General features: G+C 42.7%; 1 protein-coding gene across 1 annotated transcript in view; it reads right to left on the minus strand.

The window, feature by feature from the left end:
- Positions 1 to 16,703, minus strand: part of LOC139385753 (uncharacterized) — a 39,259-nt gene that overhangs the window by 9,079 nt on the left and 13,477 nt on the right. Inside the window, exons 5-7 of the mRNA XM_071131018.1 lie at positions 6,710 to 6,823; positions 6,016 to 6,224; positions 1,001 to 2,024 (exon numbers count right to left, since the gene is read on the minus strand). Coding sequence (XP_070987119.1) covers positions 1,001 to 2,024; positions 6,016 to 6,224; positions 6,710 to 6,823 — 1,347 coding nt within the window. The remainder of the gene's footprint in view (positions 1 to 1,000; positions 2,025 to 6,015; positions 6,225 to 6,709; positions 6,824 to 16,703) is intronic.

Consider the following 16,703-nt stretch of genomic DNA (forward strand, 5'->3'; position numbering starts at 1 on the left):
TAAAGGACTGTAACAGAACTTTCAAGTTTTTGTCTGGATGAAGTGCCTGCGCCTCATGAAGATGGATTACTGGGCTGAACACGCTAACAACAAGTGGCTATTTGGACATAAATGATGGAACTTTATGGAACAAATCCGTAATTTATTGTCGAACTGGGATTCCTGGGAGTGCCTTCTGATGAAGATCATCAAAGGTAAGTGAATATTTATGGTGTTGTTTCTAACTTTGTTGATTCCAAAATGGCGGATATTCCTCTGGCTGTTTGAGTTCTGAGCGCCGTTCTCAGATTATGCTTTTTCCGTAAAGTTTTTTTGAAATCTGACACAGCGGTTGCATTAAGGAGAAGTCTATCTTTAATTCTGTGAAAAACACTTGTATCTTTTATCAATGTTTATTATAAGTATTTCTGCAAAATCACAGGATGTTTTGGAATCAAAACGTTACTCCACGTAAGGCGCCAACTGAGCCAACAAAATCACGTAAACTGAGATGTTTGGATATAAATATGAATATTATCAAACAAAACATACATGTATTGTGTAACATGATGTCCTATGAATGTCATCTGATGAAGATCATCAAAGGTTATTGATTAATTTTATCTATATTTCTGCTTTTTGTGACTCCTATCTTTGGCTGGAAAAAAATGGCTGTGTTTTTTCGACTTGGCTATGACCTAACATAATCATATGTTGTGCTTTAGCTGTAAAGCATTTTTGAAATCGGACACGATGGGTAGATTAACAAGATGTTTATCTTTCATTTGCTGTATTGGACTTGTTAATGTGTGAAAGTTACATATTTTATATTTTTGAATTTAAGCGGAATGTTGTCGAGGAAGGTTAACAACAAGATTACCTTTAAAACGATATAGGAGACATGTATGTTTTAATTATGAGATTTCTGTTGTTTTGAATTTGGCGCCCTGCACCTTCACTGGCTGTTGTCATATTGATCCTGTTAACGGGATTGCAGCCCTAAGAAGTTTTAAGGTCTTACCACGGGAGAAGGCCACGGAGCCGACCAGCAGCTGGAGGACGCCGCCTGCCACCACAGCCCAGGGCAGGACCAGCACGCCCAGCGGGGCCCGGTCCCCCATGGACGCCGTGATAGAGAAGACAGCGAGGACAGAGCAGGCGTGACCTAACACCTCTGCGTCAGCATACCTGGAGTAGCCCAGGTAGGGAGCTTGGCTGTGTCTGTCGTGGGGACGGAGAGTCAGGCTGCTGACACGCGTCACCAGGGCCTTGAACACGCCCTCCCCCGTAGGAATCCTTTTGGCCGAGACGTTGTTGTAGGAGGTGACCAGTAACATCACGGCTGACACAACAAAGATGGCTGCCTGGACGCCCTGCGCCCCAGACTGGAAGGAGAGGGAGGGCTGGGCTGCGAGGGCGATAGTATACGCCACGTAGAACAGCTGGTAGAGACCCTCAGCTAGACTCTTCTGACAGCTGAACAGAGCCAGGATGAAGAATAGAACAGCGAAGACAACGGGAAAGGGGATAGGGGAGGAGGTGTGGATGGAGAAGGCTGTGAGGAGAGCGCTGTAGCCCTCAGCAAAGCGCAGGATGGAGGTGAAGCCGTAGAAGGTGGCGGTCAGGGAATCCATGGATCTGTAGGAGAGGACACACACAACTAGCTGGAATACAGCAGCCGTCCAAAGCCAGGGGACGTGACCCGGGGCGAGTTGAGGAACCACAGCCAGTAGGGGGCAGGCTATTACACTAGCAGACAGCAGATTCATCACCAGGCCTACAGGCACCACGTCGTTACAGTCCTCTGGAGCTCTGACCCCTGACCCCTGACCCCCTGCCCTTCTTCTCAGCCCTGTACCAGGAGCCTCCACCCTTCCCTGGGTGATAAAGGAGAGCAGGCGGCCACAGCCAAAGTAAGCCCCCACCAGGGTGACCAGCAGGTAGCAGGCGGCCGTGGCAGACTGGCCGAACCCAGGGGAGGAGAGGCCGGCGATCTGGTGCCCACAGGCCAGGCTGATAGACAGGGAGATGATTAACAGGACCACCTACAATACAACAATGCAACTTTATTTTCCAGCAAACAATGTAAAATGTGTCTTCTATTCGATTCTCAACTCCATTCAAATTGATAGACAGCTAGCTAGCTAGCTATATAGATAGAAAGATACAGATGTAGGATCCTAATTTAATCACTCTGTATTGTTGCGAATTTTCCTGCACAACAGGATTCACCTAACTTCACAGAAAACCTGCATCAACACTTGGTTATGTTAGAGTTTTTCTCAATCGCTTTGGCTCAATTTTCGAATGACAATTATTTTTTCCAAAACAATAAGGTCAAATCTCTGAACAATTAGTTTCTTGCTCACACCAGATTTGAATTTCTTATTAATTTAAGCAAATTGCATGTGTTTTTGCACGTGTGCACAAGAGTAAGTACAATTGTCTACAATTTGCATAATAACTACATGCACATGACTGATAATCTTCACAACTTCTAAACATTATTTCATCATGTGAGCCATCACATGCAAAATTATCCATTAAATTATTAAAATCTGTCAGGCATACATGTATATTCCATAAATATCTATGACATGGAATGTTTGTGATAAGAGTCCCTGATGAAATCAGAGTCTCAATTGTAGACCATGTCATAAACCATGGTCTGACAATGGAAGAGGCTGGTCGGAGAGCACAGGCTAATGTAAACAGGTTCACAGTGTCATCAGTTGTGCAAACATTCCGTAGGGAAAACAGCATCTCATTCACAACAATACAGCAACTATTGTAAAGGTAAATGCAAGTCTGAAAATCACAATGTACCGTAAGATATGTATGAGAAATATACAGTAATACAGTACAATTTGAATACAATATACTATCTGTAACATGATCTCTTTGTGAATCCTACATGTCATATATAGGACTGCACAATGACCTCATGCTGATGGCAGAGCAGCTCTACATGTCATATATAGGACTGCACAACGACCTCATGCTGGTGGCAGAGCAGCTCTACATGTCATATATAGGACTACATAACAACCTCATGCTGGTGGCAGAGCAGCTCTACATGTCATATATAGGACTGCACAACAACCTCATGCTGATGGCAGAGCAGCTCTACATGTCATATATAGGACTGCACAACGACCTCATGCTGGTGGCAGAGCAGCTCTACATGTCATATATAGGACTACATAACAACCTCATGCTGGTGGCAGAGCAGCTCTACATGTCATATATAGGACTGCACAATGACCTCATGCTGGTGACAGAGCAGCGCTACATGTCATATATAGGACTGCACAATGAACTCATGCTGGTGACAGAGCAGCTCTACATGTCATATATAGGACTGCACAATGACCTCATGCTGGTGGCAGAGCAGCTCTACATGTCATATATAGGACTGCACAACAACCTCATGCTGGTGACAGAGCAGCTCTACATGTCATATATAGGACTGCACAATGACCTCATGCTGGTGACAGAGCAGCTCTACACGTCATATTTGGACTGCACAACGACCTCTACATGTCATATATAGGACTGCACAACAACCTCATGCTGGTGACAGAGCAGCTCTACATGTCATATATAGGACTGCACAACAACCTCATGCTGGTGACAGAGCAGCTCTACATGTTATATATAGGACTGCACAACAACCTCATGCTGATGGCAGAGCAGCTCTACATGTCATATATAGGACTGCACAACAACCTCATGCTGGTGGCAGAGCAGCTCTACATGTCATATATAGGACTGCACAACAACCTCATGTTGGTGGCAGAGCAGCTCTACATGTCATATATAGGACTGCACAACAACCTCATGCTGATGGCAGAGCAGCTCTACATGTCATATTTGGACTGCACAACGACCTCTACATGTCATATATAGGACTGCACAACAACCTCATGCTGGTGACAGAGCAGCTCTACATGTCATATATAGGACTGCACAACAACCTCATGCTGATGACAGAGCAGCTCTACATGTCATATATAGGACTACATAACAACCTCATGCTGGTGACAGAGCAGCGCTACATGTCATATATAGGACTGCACAACAACCTCATGCTGATGACAGAGCAGCTCTACATGTCATATATAGGACTGCACAACGACCTCTACATGTCATATATAGGACTGCACAACGACCTCATGCTGATGACAGAGCAGCTCTACATGTCATATATAGGACTACATAACAACCTCATGCTGGTGACAGAGCAGCGCTACATGTCATATATAGGACTGCACAACAACCTCATGCTGGTGGCAGAGCAGCTCTACATGTCATATATAGGACTACATAACAACCTCATGCTGGTGGCAGAGCAGCAGTATTCAGTCATCAGCAAGAACAAGACATTTGCAACATGGTCATAGTCAACAATTCCATCAGGCTAAGAAATCTAAAGTGCAATCATAAATGACAACACTATCTTCGCAAATATCAATTCTGTCAGCATTTCCACTATAGACCGTTTTGGAAAAAAAGTCAAATGACTATGAAACAACTCTACAAGGTGCCATTTGAGAGGAACAGTGACAGAGTGAAGTATGTCCAGGTAAACCATTGGGTTGCACATGGTATATTGTACAGAGAGTTTTACTGTACTTCAATGATGCCTGTATATACTTCTTGAAATTTGTAGATACCCATAAGAACAGAAAGAATGTCTACTTTACTAAACTGTCTGATTCTAGAATAGGCTATGTAAAACTAACTTTATGTTTTGTTTCTGTGTTACTATATAGAGCATAATGGAGCTGGAAGGGCATGAAATTACCCACATTCTTGTTTTTGTGAACGAAGCTGGGTTCAATCTGGCCAAAGGCAGGAGACGTGGCCGCAATCTCATTGGACACCGAGCCCTAATTGCCACACCAGGCCAATATTACAATGTGTGCTGCCATTTCTGAGAATGGTGAGAGCACACATATTCCACACATTGGGCCCTATCACACCCAACTTCTCCTGGCCTTCCTAAATACACTTTACAGAGACCTAATACCAGAACACCAGAATATCGAACCAACATTGTTAGGGAAAGGTTTGCTGCGCATGAAAGGATAACAATGGAGTTCTTCCACCATCCTCCCCATTCCTGAATCCAATAGAAGAGTTTTGTTCAGCATGGAGGTGGAAAGTATATGCCTATCGGGCACAAGATCAGATGTCTCTGTTAGATGCCATGAATGCTGCTTCTGAGGACATCACAGGCGATCTTTGCAGAGGATGGTTGTGCCACGCAAGGAGATTTTTCCCCCGGTGCATCACAAGGGAAAACATCAGATGTGATGTTGACGAAAATCTCTGGCCAGACCAACAAGAGTGACAGGATGTCCACCAAGAAGATAGGTACTTGTAGTGTTACGTACTGTGAGGAGGTACAATTTATTATTTTTTACAGAACTACGCAGGTTTTTTCATTGTTGCAGGGTTTTTTTTGGGGGGGGGGGGGGGGGGGGGGGGGGGTCATTTTGTGGCTAATTAGTTATTCACTATACATGTAAGAAATATGTAAAAATGGACATGCAAATGTGAATTTTCTGTTACAAAAATGTACTGTTTACATACAAATGTGTATATCCTTTTAATTTTGGCGGCATTGGCCAATTTAATGTCACAATAACTAGGTTTTGAAGCATGAGTTAAATGTTTTGGGTGAGTTACTACATTTTTCAGACATGCAATAGAGTTGTGATGTCCCATAAAACAGTGGTGGCAATTGCACTTACAGTTCAGAGAATGTTAAGACTGTTAAAAAAAATTAGCCAAAGCGATTGAGAAAAACAAACAATAATGCACTTTTCATGCAGCCTAATGTTGGCCAGCTAATAGCCTAACCACCGATAAAGGAACATTACATCGGAGGAACTGTTTAAATGGACTGAATGTTAAAATCCTGTTGCTGCAGAGTTATTTCCCTGCAACAAAACTGGTCAAATTAAGAGTGTACATCTGTAGATATATATGTAGATAGATACGATAGATACTGTAGATAATTACACACACCTCTCTCTGGAGGACAGATACTGTAGCCAGTATGAGGAAGGCCAGGGTGAAGGCTGCTAGGCCAGGGACCAAAGAGGACCTCAGCTCTGTAGTCCCCACCAACCCCTCCCCAACGAGCAGGTAGACCAGTCCAGACCCACACCACAAGGCTGACACGGTCAGACACACACTGGAGAACAACTGGGACTGGGACAGGCTGCGACGCACCCCTAGTGGGAGGGAGGGAGGGAGGGAGGGAGGGAGGGAGGGAGGGAGGGAGGGAGGGAGGGAGGGAGGGAGGGAGGGAGGGAGGGAGGGAGGGAGGGAGGGAGGGAGGGAAAAACATTTATTGATCTCTGGCTGATACCGCGTTCAAACACACAGTCAATACAATGAAATCATGAATGCATGCCTTAGTCCACGTTAGCATAGTTAATGGTGCTCCGCCATTTCCTGGATGCTAGAATTCAAATTGTTCGCCTAATATTTGTTTATATGACAAAACAAGAAATGTATAGTGTAGAGAATCATTGTACCATCTAAACCAATATATTCAATATATTGCATTTAAAGCTGTTTGACGTTGGTGAACAAAACCGAAAGAAAGAGACGCAACAACAAAACTCAAGAAATGGAAGCATAGAAATAGTGCACATAGAAAGGGTAACAGAGTATGGTTAACATTTATATGAGTAATAAACAGTAGGTAGGCTACCAGAGTATGCCAAAAGGGAAGCGATGATGAGAAGCAGCACCCCCAGTGCAGTATGGGGGATGAAGTCTTTGTCAGGAGAGCTGCCATAGTTATTCACCAACAGCAGCAGAGAACCTGTAGGAGAAACCAACAGAAAAGGTAAAAGTACAGCAGGCTTTATACCAAACCAACTCAGAAAAAAAGCCAATTGTTTGACAAGAACCCATGAACACAGCTCCAAGTTTCTGTACCGCAACTTGACTGAAGCACCTGACCACTTTCACTCAAATCCACGATGGGGGAGCAAACATGTTGCCTCGTGATTGGTCAACATACGCACAATTAGTAGCCTATGGCCTATGGTCGAATTCCTGTCCGACTATATGCGTGTGCATTGTATTGCATTCAAACTTTGGTTGGCTAGGCTACCTAGGCCTTTTCAATCAAAAATGATTGACAGGAAAAATTAAATCAACTAAAAGTGATGACATACAGTACCAGTCAGAAAGTTTTTCTTTATTTTACTATTTTCTCCATTGTAGAATATTAGTGAAGACATCAAAACTATGAAATGGAATCATGTAGTTACAAAAAAGTGTTAAACAATTCAAAATATATTTTATATTTGAGATTCTTCAAAGTAGCCACAAAGCCACAAAGCAGCCACCTTGATGACAGCTTGCACTCTCTTGGCATTCTCTCAACCAGCTTCTTGAGGAGTGCTTTTCCAACAGTCTTGAATGAGTTCCCACATATGTTGAGCACTTGTTGGCTGCTTTCCTTCCCTCTGCAGTCCAACTCATCCCAAACCATCATAATTGGGTTGAGGTTGGGTGATTGTGGAGGCCAGGTCATCTGATGCAGCACTACATTCACTCTCCTTCATGGTGAAATAGCCCTTACACAGCCTGGAGGTGTGTTGGGTCATTGTCCTGTTGAAAAATAAATGGTAGTCCCACTAAGCGCAAACCAGATGGAATGGCGTATCACTGAAGAATGCTGTGGTAGCCATGCTGCTTAAGTGTGCCTTAAATTGTAAATGAATGTGTCACCAGCAAAGCACTCCCACACCATCACACCACTTCCTCCATGATTCACAGTGAGAACCACACATGCAGAGATCATCCGTTCACCTACTCTGCATCCCACAAAGACACGGCGGTTGGAAAAATAAACTCATCAGACCAAATGACAGATTTCCACCTGTCTAATGTCCATTGCTTGTGTTTCTTTGCCCAAGCAAGTCTCTTCTTATTATTGGTGTCCTTTAGTAGCGGTTTCTTTGCAGCAATTTGACCACAAAGGCCTGATTCATACAGTCTCCTCTTAACAGTTGATGATGAGATGTGTCTGTTACCAGAACTCTGTGAAGCATTTATTTGGGCTGCAATTTCTGAGGTTGAAAACTCAAATGAACTTATGCTCTGCAGCAGAGGTAACTCTGGGTCTTCCATTCCTGTGGCCGTCCTCATGAGAGCCAGTTTCATCATAGTGCTTTGTGGTTTTTGCGCCAGCACTTCAAGAAACTTTCAAAGTTCTTGAAACGTTCCGCATTGACTGACCTTCATGTCTTAAAGTAATGATGGACTGTCGTTTCTCTTTGCTTATTTGAGCTGTTCTTGCCATAATATGGACTTTTACCAAATAGGGCTAGCTTCTGTTAACCAACCCTACCATGTCACAACACAACTGATTGGCTCAAATGCATTAAGAAGGAAAGAAATTCCACAAATTAACTTTTAACAAGATACACCTGTTAATTGAAATGTATTCCTAATAAGATAATTATGTTCTCCAGGTACAGCACCAAATGTAATTATATTACTCTCAGTCTGCAAACCAGAATTTGTAAGATACAGGTCGAATGAAACAGACGGAGGCCCAGCTAAATAGTCAAAAAGGTTTATTCACGGAATGTTCTGAAGTCAAGAGTACAAAACAATTAATTTTATACTGACTTCTCACGCCCACACATTACCACAGCCATACGCACACACACACACAAACAGACGCACATACACACATACCCACACACACATGCACACAAACAGACACACACACATGTCCTGCTACGCACACACTGTCTGTCTCACTACCCAGCCGACAGAGATAGTGACCCTGTCCTGCTACACACACTGTCTGTCTCACTACCCAGCTGACAGAGATAGTGACCCTGTCCTGCTACACACACTGTCTGTCTCACTACCCAGCCGACAGAGATAGTGACCCTGTCCTGCTACACACACTGTCTGTCTCACTACCCAGCCGACAGAGACAGTGACCCTGTCCTGCTACACACACTGTCTGTCTCACTACCCAGCCGACAGAGATAGTGACCCTGTCCTGCTACACACACTGTCTGTCTCACTACCCAGCCGACAGAGATAGTGACCCTGTCCTGCTACACACACTGTCTGTCTCACTACCCAGCCGACAGAGACAGTGACCCTGTCCTGCTACACACACTGTCTGTCTCACTACCCAGCCGACAGAGATAGTGACCCTGTCCTGCTACACACACTGTCTGTCTCACTACCCAGCCGACAGAGATAGTGACCCTGTCCTGCTACACACACTGTCTGTCTCACTACCCAGCCGACAGAGACAGTGACCCTGTCCTGCTACACACACTGTCTGTCTCACTACCCAGCCGACAGAGATAGTGACCCTGTCCTGCTACACACACTGTCTGTCTCACTACCCAGCCGACAGAGATAGTGACTTTGTCCTTGAGACGTACTCCCCGTTCTCTCCCAAATCTCTAGTCAGGTCGGCACCAAGCTCAGACAGTCTGTTTAAAATACCAAAGGCATATTGTTTTACCCTAATTCTGACTAGGACTACACATTTATTGATTATGATTTTATACATTCTAATCAATTCCATACAATTATATGTTTCAGGGCGGAATATTCTAATCATTCAATTAACAGACAATTCTCACCTATCAATTCCAGGTGACTACCTCATGAAGCTTCTTGAGAGAATGCCAAGCGTGTGCAAATCTGTTATCAAGGCAAAGGGAGGCTACTTTGAAGAATCTCAAATATAAAATAGATTTAGATTTGTTGAACACTTTTTTGGTTACTACATGATTCCATATGTGTTATTTCATAGTTTTGTCTTCACTATTATTCTACAATTTAGAAAATAGTAAGAATAAAGAAAAACCCTGGAATGAGTAGGAGTGTCCAAACTTTTGACTGGTACAGTAGATTAAACTGTGTTAATGCACCAGTAATTGTTTTATTACAGATTTATATAGGCCTATGATGCAGCCCTGTTAGTTCTATTGTCTAATCGCAGTTATCTGTGTAATGGAAACCCCTGTTAGTCTTGTTTTAAAATGTTATACAAATGAACAAGTACATCAAGTAGTTCAGACAGAGTTTTCCCTCTCCCTAGGGCCAGGAGTTTTTTCAGGAGTTTTTTTATTACTATGTGACCTGGTTAGAAAAACTCTGGTCCTATCATTTCCAAAATGAACCCTTTTACAACTGATTACTCACTATGTCATATAGAGGTCGACCGATTAATCGGAATGGGCGATTAATTAGGGCCGATTTCAAGTTTTCATAACAATCGGAAATCTGTATTTTTGGACACCGATTTGGCCGATTTTTAAATGTTTTATATATATATTTTTACACCTTTATTAACTAGGCAAGTCAGTTAAGAACACATTCTTATTTTCAATGACGGCCTAGGAACGGTGGGTTAAATGCCTTGTTCAGGGGCACAACAGATTTTTACCTTGTCAGCTCAGGGATTCAATCTTGCAACCTTACAGTTACAGTGCCTTGCGAAAGTATTCGGCCCCCTTGAACTTTGCGACCTTTTGCCACATTTCAGGCTTCAAACATAAAGATATAAAACTGTATTTTTTTGTGAAGAATCAAAAACAATTGGGACACAATCATGAAGTGGAATGACATTTATTGGATATTTCAAACTTTTTTAACAAATCAAAAACTGAAAAATTGGGCGTGCAAAATTATTCAGCCCCCTTAAGTTAATACTTTGTAGCGCCACCTTTTTCTGCGATTACAGCTGTAAGTCGCTTGGGGTATGTCTCTATCAGTTTTGCACATCGAGAGACTGACATTTTTTCCCATTCCTCCTTGCAAAACAGCTCGAGCTCAGTGAGGTTGGATGGAGAGCATTTGTGAACAGCAGTTTTCAGTTCTTTCCACAGATTCTCGATTGGATTCAGGTCTGGACTTTGACTTGGCCATTCTAACACCTGGATATGTTTATTTTTGAACCATTCCATTGTAGATTTTGCTTTATGTTTTGGATCATTGTCTTGTTGGAAGACAAATCTCCGTCTCAGTCTCAGGTCTTTTGCAGACTCCATCAGGTTTTCTTCCAGAATGGTCCTGTATTTGGCTCCATCCATCTTCCCATCAATTTTAACCATCTTCCCTGTCCCTGCTGAAGAAAATCAGGCCCAAACCATGATGCTGCCACCACCATGTTTGACAGTGGGGATGGTGTGTTCAGCTGTGTTGCTTTTACGCCAAACATAACGTTTTGCATTGTTGCCAAAAAGTTCAATTTTGGTTTCATCTGACCAGAGCACCTTCTTCCACATGTTTGGTGTGTCTCCCAGGTGGCTTGTGGCAAACTTTAAACAACACTTTTTATGGATATCTTTAAGAAATGGCTTTCTTCTTGCCACTCTTCCATAAAGGCCAGATTTGTGCAATATACGACTGATTGTTGTCCTATGGACAGAGTCTCCCACCTCAGCTGTAGATCTCTGCAGTTCATCCAGAGTGATCATGGGCCTCTTGGCTGCATCTCTGATCAGTCTTCTCCTTGTATGAACTGAAAGTTTAGAGGGACGGCCAGGTCTTGGTAGATTTGCAGTGGTCTGATACTCCTTCCATTTCAATATTATCGCTTGCACAGTGCTCCTTGGGATGTTTAAAGCTTGGGAAATCTTTTTGTATCCAAATCCGGCTTTAAACTTCTTCACAACAGTATCTCGGACCTGCCTGGTGTGTTCCTTGTTCTTCATGATGCTCTCTGCGCTTTTAACGGACCTCTGAGACTATCACAGTGCAGGTGCATTTATACGGAGACTTGATTACACACAGGTGGATTGTATTTATCATCATTAGTCATTTAGGTCAACATTGGATCATTCAGAGATCCTCACTGAACTTCTGGAGAGAGTTTGCTGCACTGAAAGTAAAGGGGCTGAATAATTTTGCACGCCCAATTTTTAAATTGGGCGTTAAAAAAGTTTGAAATATCCAATAAATGTCGTTCCACTTCATGATTGTGTCCCACTTGTTGTTGATTCTTCACAAAAAAATACAGTTTTATATCTTTATGTTTGAAGCCTGAAATGTGGCAAAAGGTCGCAAAGTTCAAGGGGGCCGAATACTTTCGCAAGGCACTGTAACTAGTCCAATGCTCTAACTACCTGCCTCTCATTGCACTCCACGAGGAGCCTGCCTGTTACGCGAATTCAGTAAGAAGCCAAGGTAAGTTGCTAGCTAGCATTAAACTTATCTTATAAAAAACAATCTTATCAATCATAATCACTAGTTAACTACACATGGTTGATGATATTACTAGTTTATCTAGTGTGTCCTGCGTTGCATATAATCGATGCGGTGCGCATTTGTGAAAAAGGACTGTCGTTGCTCCAACATGTACCTAACCATAAACATCAATACCTTTCTTAAAATCAATACACTAGTATATATTTTTAAACCTGCATATTTAGTTAATATTGCCTGCTAACATTAATTTATTTGAACTAGGTCAATTGTGTCACTTCTCTTGCAACAGAGTCAGAGTATATGCAGCAGTTTGGGCCGCCTGGCTCGTTGCGAACTGTGTGAAGACTATTTCTTCCTAACAAAGACAGCCAACTTCGCTAAACAGGGGATGATTTAACAAAAGCATATTTGCGAAAAAAGCACAATCGTTGCACGACTGTACCTAACCATAAACATCAATGCCTTTCTTAAAATCAATACACAGAAGTATATATTTTTAAACCTGCATATTTAGCTAAAAGAAATCCAGGTTATCAGGCAATATTAACCAGGTGAAATTGTGCCACTTCTCTTGCGTTCATTGCACGCATAGTCAGGGTATATGCAACAGTTTGGGCTGCCTGGTTCGTTGCGAACTAATTTGCCAGAATTTTAAGTAATTATGACATAACATTGAAGGTTGTACAATGTCATCACGTTGGCCTGTGGGTAAGGTTTATGACCCTCCCCATAAATACCTTTCTCCCTTCCCTCTCTCTTGACTCTACTGAGGGACTCTTGAATAGCCTTTGTTACAAATAGAGAGTCTGGGAACATCAAACAAGTGTAGGGAAAGGATCCATATTTCGGTAATAGAACCAGTTGAAAACATGCGTTGGTACTTAATGAATATGATGTCAGTTCGGTTGTCATCTGAGACATTATGATTGATGACAGGACGACCTAAACTGTATCTGGGAAAGTCTACACATTATAGTTATCAGATTCACATGGAATTGTTGTGCAATTCAAATGTTTAAATATAAAATTATTTGTGAAAAGGTTAAATGTAATTTTAGCTTCCAAATGAGAGATTTGGGTTTTCATAAGGTTAGGGCTCTGCTCAATCAGTGGCCCGCCCCTGTGAAGAGACATGGGTTATAAACTATGAAACACACCCTTCTCCCTCCACTATATAAGCCCTTGATGAAAATGTAACATCTGTTCCGGGTACATTAGGACAACGGTCCGATGTCAGAAGGATTCAGATAATAACTACAGAACGAAGCCAACCTCAGCGTGAGCTTTGGTTGCGAATGGTATGAACTTTGAACTCTTATTCGCTACAGAAGTGACACCTCCTAGCTGTTGAGTTAGCAGCGCCCGCTGTAAACGTGGGCTAGGAGAGGACAGACAGAGTATCCCGTTTACCACACAACAACGACACTACAACGTTTCCCGTTCACCACCAGAGACACTCTTCAAAGGACAAATGACTCTGGAATGCAACCTTCCATCTACCACCAACCTATTGAAGCGCAGCTCGGAGTAAATACTTATTGCATTTTCCTTTTCCAAATGGGCGGTAATACAGAATGCATAAGATTCTGCATTTACGATAGAGTAGCTGCCTGCGGCCCGATAGAGACATCGCTTCTCCCTTTGTTCTTCAGTCTTCCCGCTCTTTCACTCAAACTCAGACCCCTTTTCTTTGTGTAACCAGCTGTCATATCTGTTCCATCCGCTAGGGACGTTTTCCTTATGACATAATTTGTAATCAAGGTATGATTCAATCTGTGTATATGTAATTCTGTGTGATTAGTTAGGTATTTAGTAAATAAATAATTAAACCTAATTTTGTATTGCTGATTCAACTTGTTAGCCAGGGTTCGTGAAGATAACCAAGAATTTACAAGAATTTATAAGGTGACGATTAATATTGACTGCTATTGATGTAAAATATTACTAGGTCTTTAAGAGTTTATTCGGAAGATAACTGCTCTATAAATATTATTTTGTGGTGGCCCGACTTTCTAGTTAATTAAATTTACATGATTAGCTCAATCAGGTAATATTAATTACAGGGAAAGGATTTTATAAAATAGCATGTCATATCACTTAATCCGGCATAGCCAAAGACACGACAACAATGTAACTGCAATATTTAGACTTAGGGATGCCACCACTTAGATAAAATACGGGACGGTTCCGATTTTCACTGAAATAATAAACGTTTTGTTTTCAAAATGATAGTTTCCGAATTCGACCAACAAAGGCTCGTATTTCTGTGTGTTATTATGTTATAATTAAGTCTATGATTTGATAGAGCAGTCTGACTGAGCGATGGTAGGCAGCAGCAGGCTCGTAAGCATTCATTTAAACAGCACTTTCGTGCGTTCTGCCAGCAGCTCTTCGCAATGCTTCAAGCATTGAGCTGTTTATGATTTCAAGCCTATCAACTCCCAAGATTAGGCTGGTGTAACCGATGTGAAAGGGCTAGCTAGTTAGCGGGGTCCGCGCTAATAGCGTTTCAAACATCATTCGCTCTGAGACTTGGAGTAGTTGTTCCCCTTGCTCTGCAAGGGCCACGGATTTTGTGGAGCGATGGGTAACGATGCTTTGAGGGTGGCTGGGTTCGAGCCCAGGTAGGGGCGAGGAGAGGGACGGAAGCTATACTGTTACACTGCCAAAAGTAAAGTGCCTATAAGAACATCCAATAGTCAAAGGTATATGAAATACAAATGGTATAGAGAGAAATCGTCCTATAAATACTATATTAACTACAACCTAAAACCTCTTACCTTGGAATATTGAAGACTCATGTTAAAAGGAACCACCAGCTTTCATATGTTCTCATGTTCTGAGCAAGGAACTTAAACGTTAGCTTTTTTACATGGCACATATTGCACTTTTACTTTCTTCTCCAACACTTTGTTTGTGCATTATTTAAACCAAATTGAACATGTTTCATTATTTATTTGAGGCTAAATTGATGTTTATTGATGTATTGTATTAATTTAAAATAAGTGTTCATTCAGTATTGTTGTAAATGTCATTATTACAAATAAATAAAAATAATCCGCTTTTTTTGGTCCTCCAATAATCGGTATCGGTATCAGCGTTGAAAAATCATAATCGGTCAACCTCTAATGTCAAATCCCTGCACAGGGATTGTCACACAACACAATGCCACAGATGTCTCAAATGTTGAGGGAGCCTGCAATTGGCATGCTGACTGCAGGAATTTCCACCAGAGCTGTTACCAGAGAATGTAATGTTCATTTCTCTACTATAAGCTGCCTCCAACGTTGTTTTAGAGAATTTGGCAGTAAGTCCAACAAGCCTCACAACCGCAGACCACGTGTAAACATGCCACTCCAGGACCTCCACATCTGGCTTCTTCACCAGCGGGATCGTCTGTAACCAGCCACACGGCAGCTGATGAAACTGGGGGTTTGTGCAACCAAAGAATTTCAGACAGTGTGTATGGCGTTGTGTGGGCGAGCGGTTTGCTGATGTCAACATTGTGAACAGAGTGCCCCATGGTGGTGGTGGCGTTATGGTATGGGCAGGCATAAGCTACGGACAACGAACACAATTGCATTTTATCGATGGCAATTTTTATGCAGATTTCCATAACGAGATCCTGAGGCCCATTGTCGTGCCATTCATCCGCCACCATCACATCACCTCACGCCACTCAGTCTCTCGAGTGGCGCAGCAGTCTAAGGCACTGCATCTCAGAGCTAGAGGCATCACTACAGACACCTTGGTTCGAATCCAGGCTGTATCATAACCGGCTCTGATTGGGAATCCCATAGGGAGGCGCACAATTGACCCAGCGTCGTCCGGGTTTGGCCGGTGTAGGCTGTCATTGTAAATCGTCTGAGATCCCTAAAGATTGGAAAGCTGCCGCGGTCATCCCCCTCTTCAAAGGGGGTGACACCCTAGACCCAAACTGTTACAGACCTATATCCATCCTGCTCTGCCTATCTAAAGTCCTCAAAAGCCAAGTTAATAAACAGATCACTGACCATTTCGAATCCCACCGTACCTTCTCCGCTGTGCAATCTGGTTTCCGAGTTGGTCATGAGTGCACCTCAGCCACGCTCAAGGGACTAAACGATATCATAACCACCATCAATAAAAGACAGTACTGTGCAGCCGTCTTCATCGACCTGGCCAAGGCTTTCGACTCTGTCAATCAACGTATTCTTATCGGCAGACTCAATAGCCTTGGTTTTTCTAATGACTGCCTCGGCTGGTTCACCAACTACTTTGCAGACGGAGTTCAGTGTGTCAAATCGGAGGGCCTGTTGTCCGGACCACTGGCAGTCTCTATGGGGGTACCACAGGGTTCAATTCTCGGGCTGACTCTTTTCTCTGTATATATCAATGAGCTCTTGCTGCGGGCGATTCCCTGATCCACCTCTACGCAGACGACACCATTCTGTACACTTCTGGCCCTTCCTTGGACATTGTGCTAACTAACCTCCAAACGAGCTTCAATGCGATACAAC

The sequence above is a fragment of the Oncorhynchus clarkii genome, chromosome 27 (assembly GCF_045791955.1).
Source record: "Oncorhynchus clarkii lewisi isolate Uvic-CL-2024 chromosome 27, UVic_Ocla_1.0, whole genome shotgun sequence".
Taxonomy (NCBI): Eukaryota; Metazoa; Chordata; class Actinopteri; order Salmoniformes; family Salmonidae; genus Oncorhynchus; species Oncorhynchus clarkii.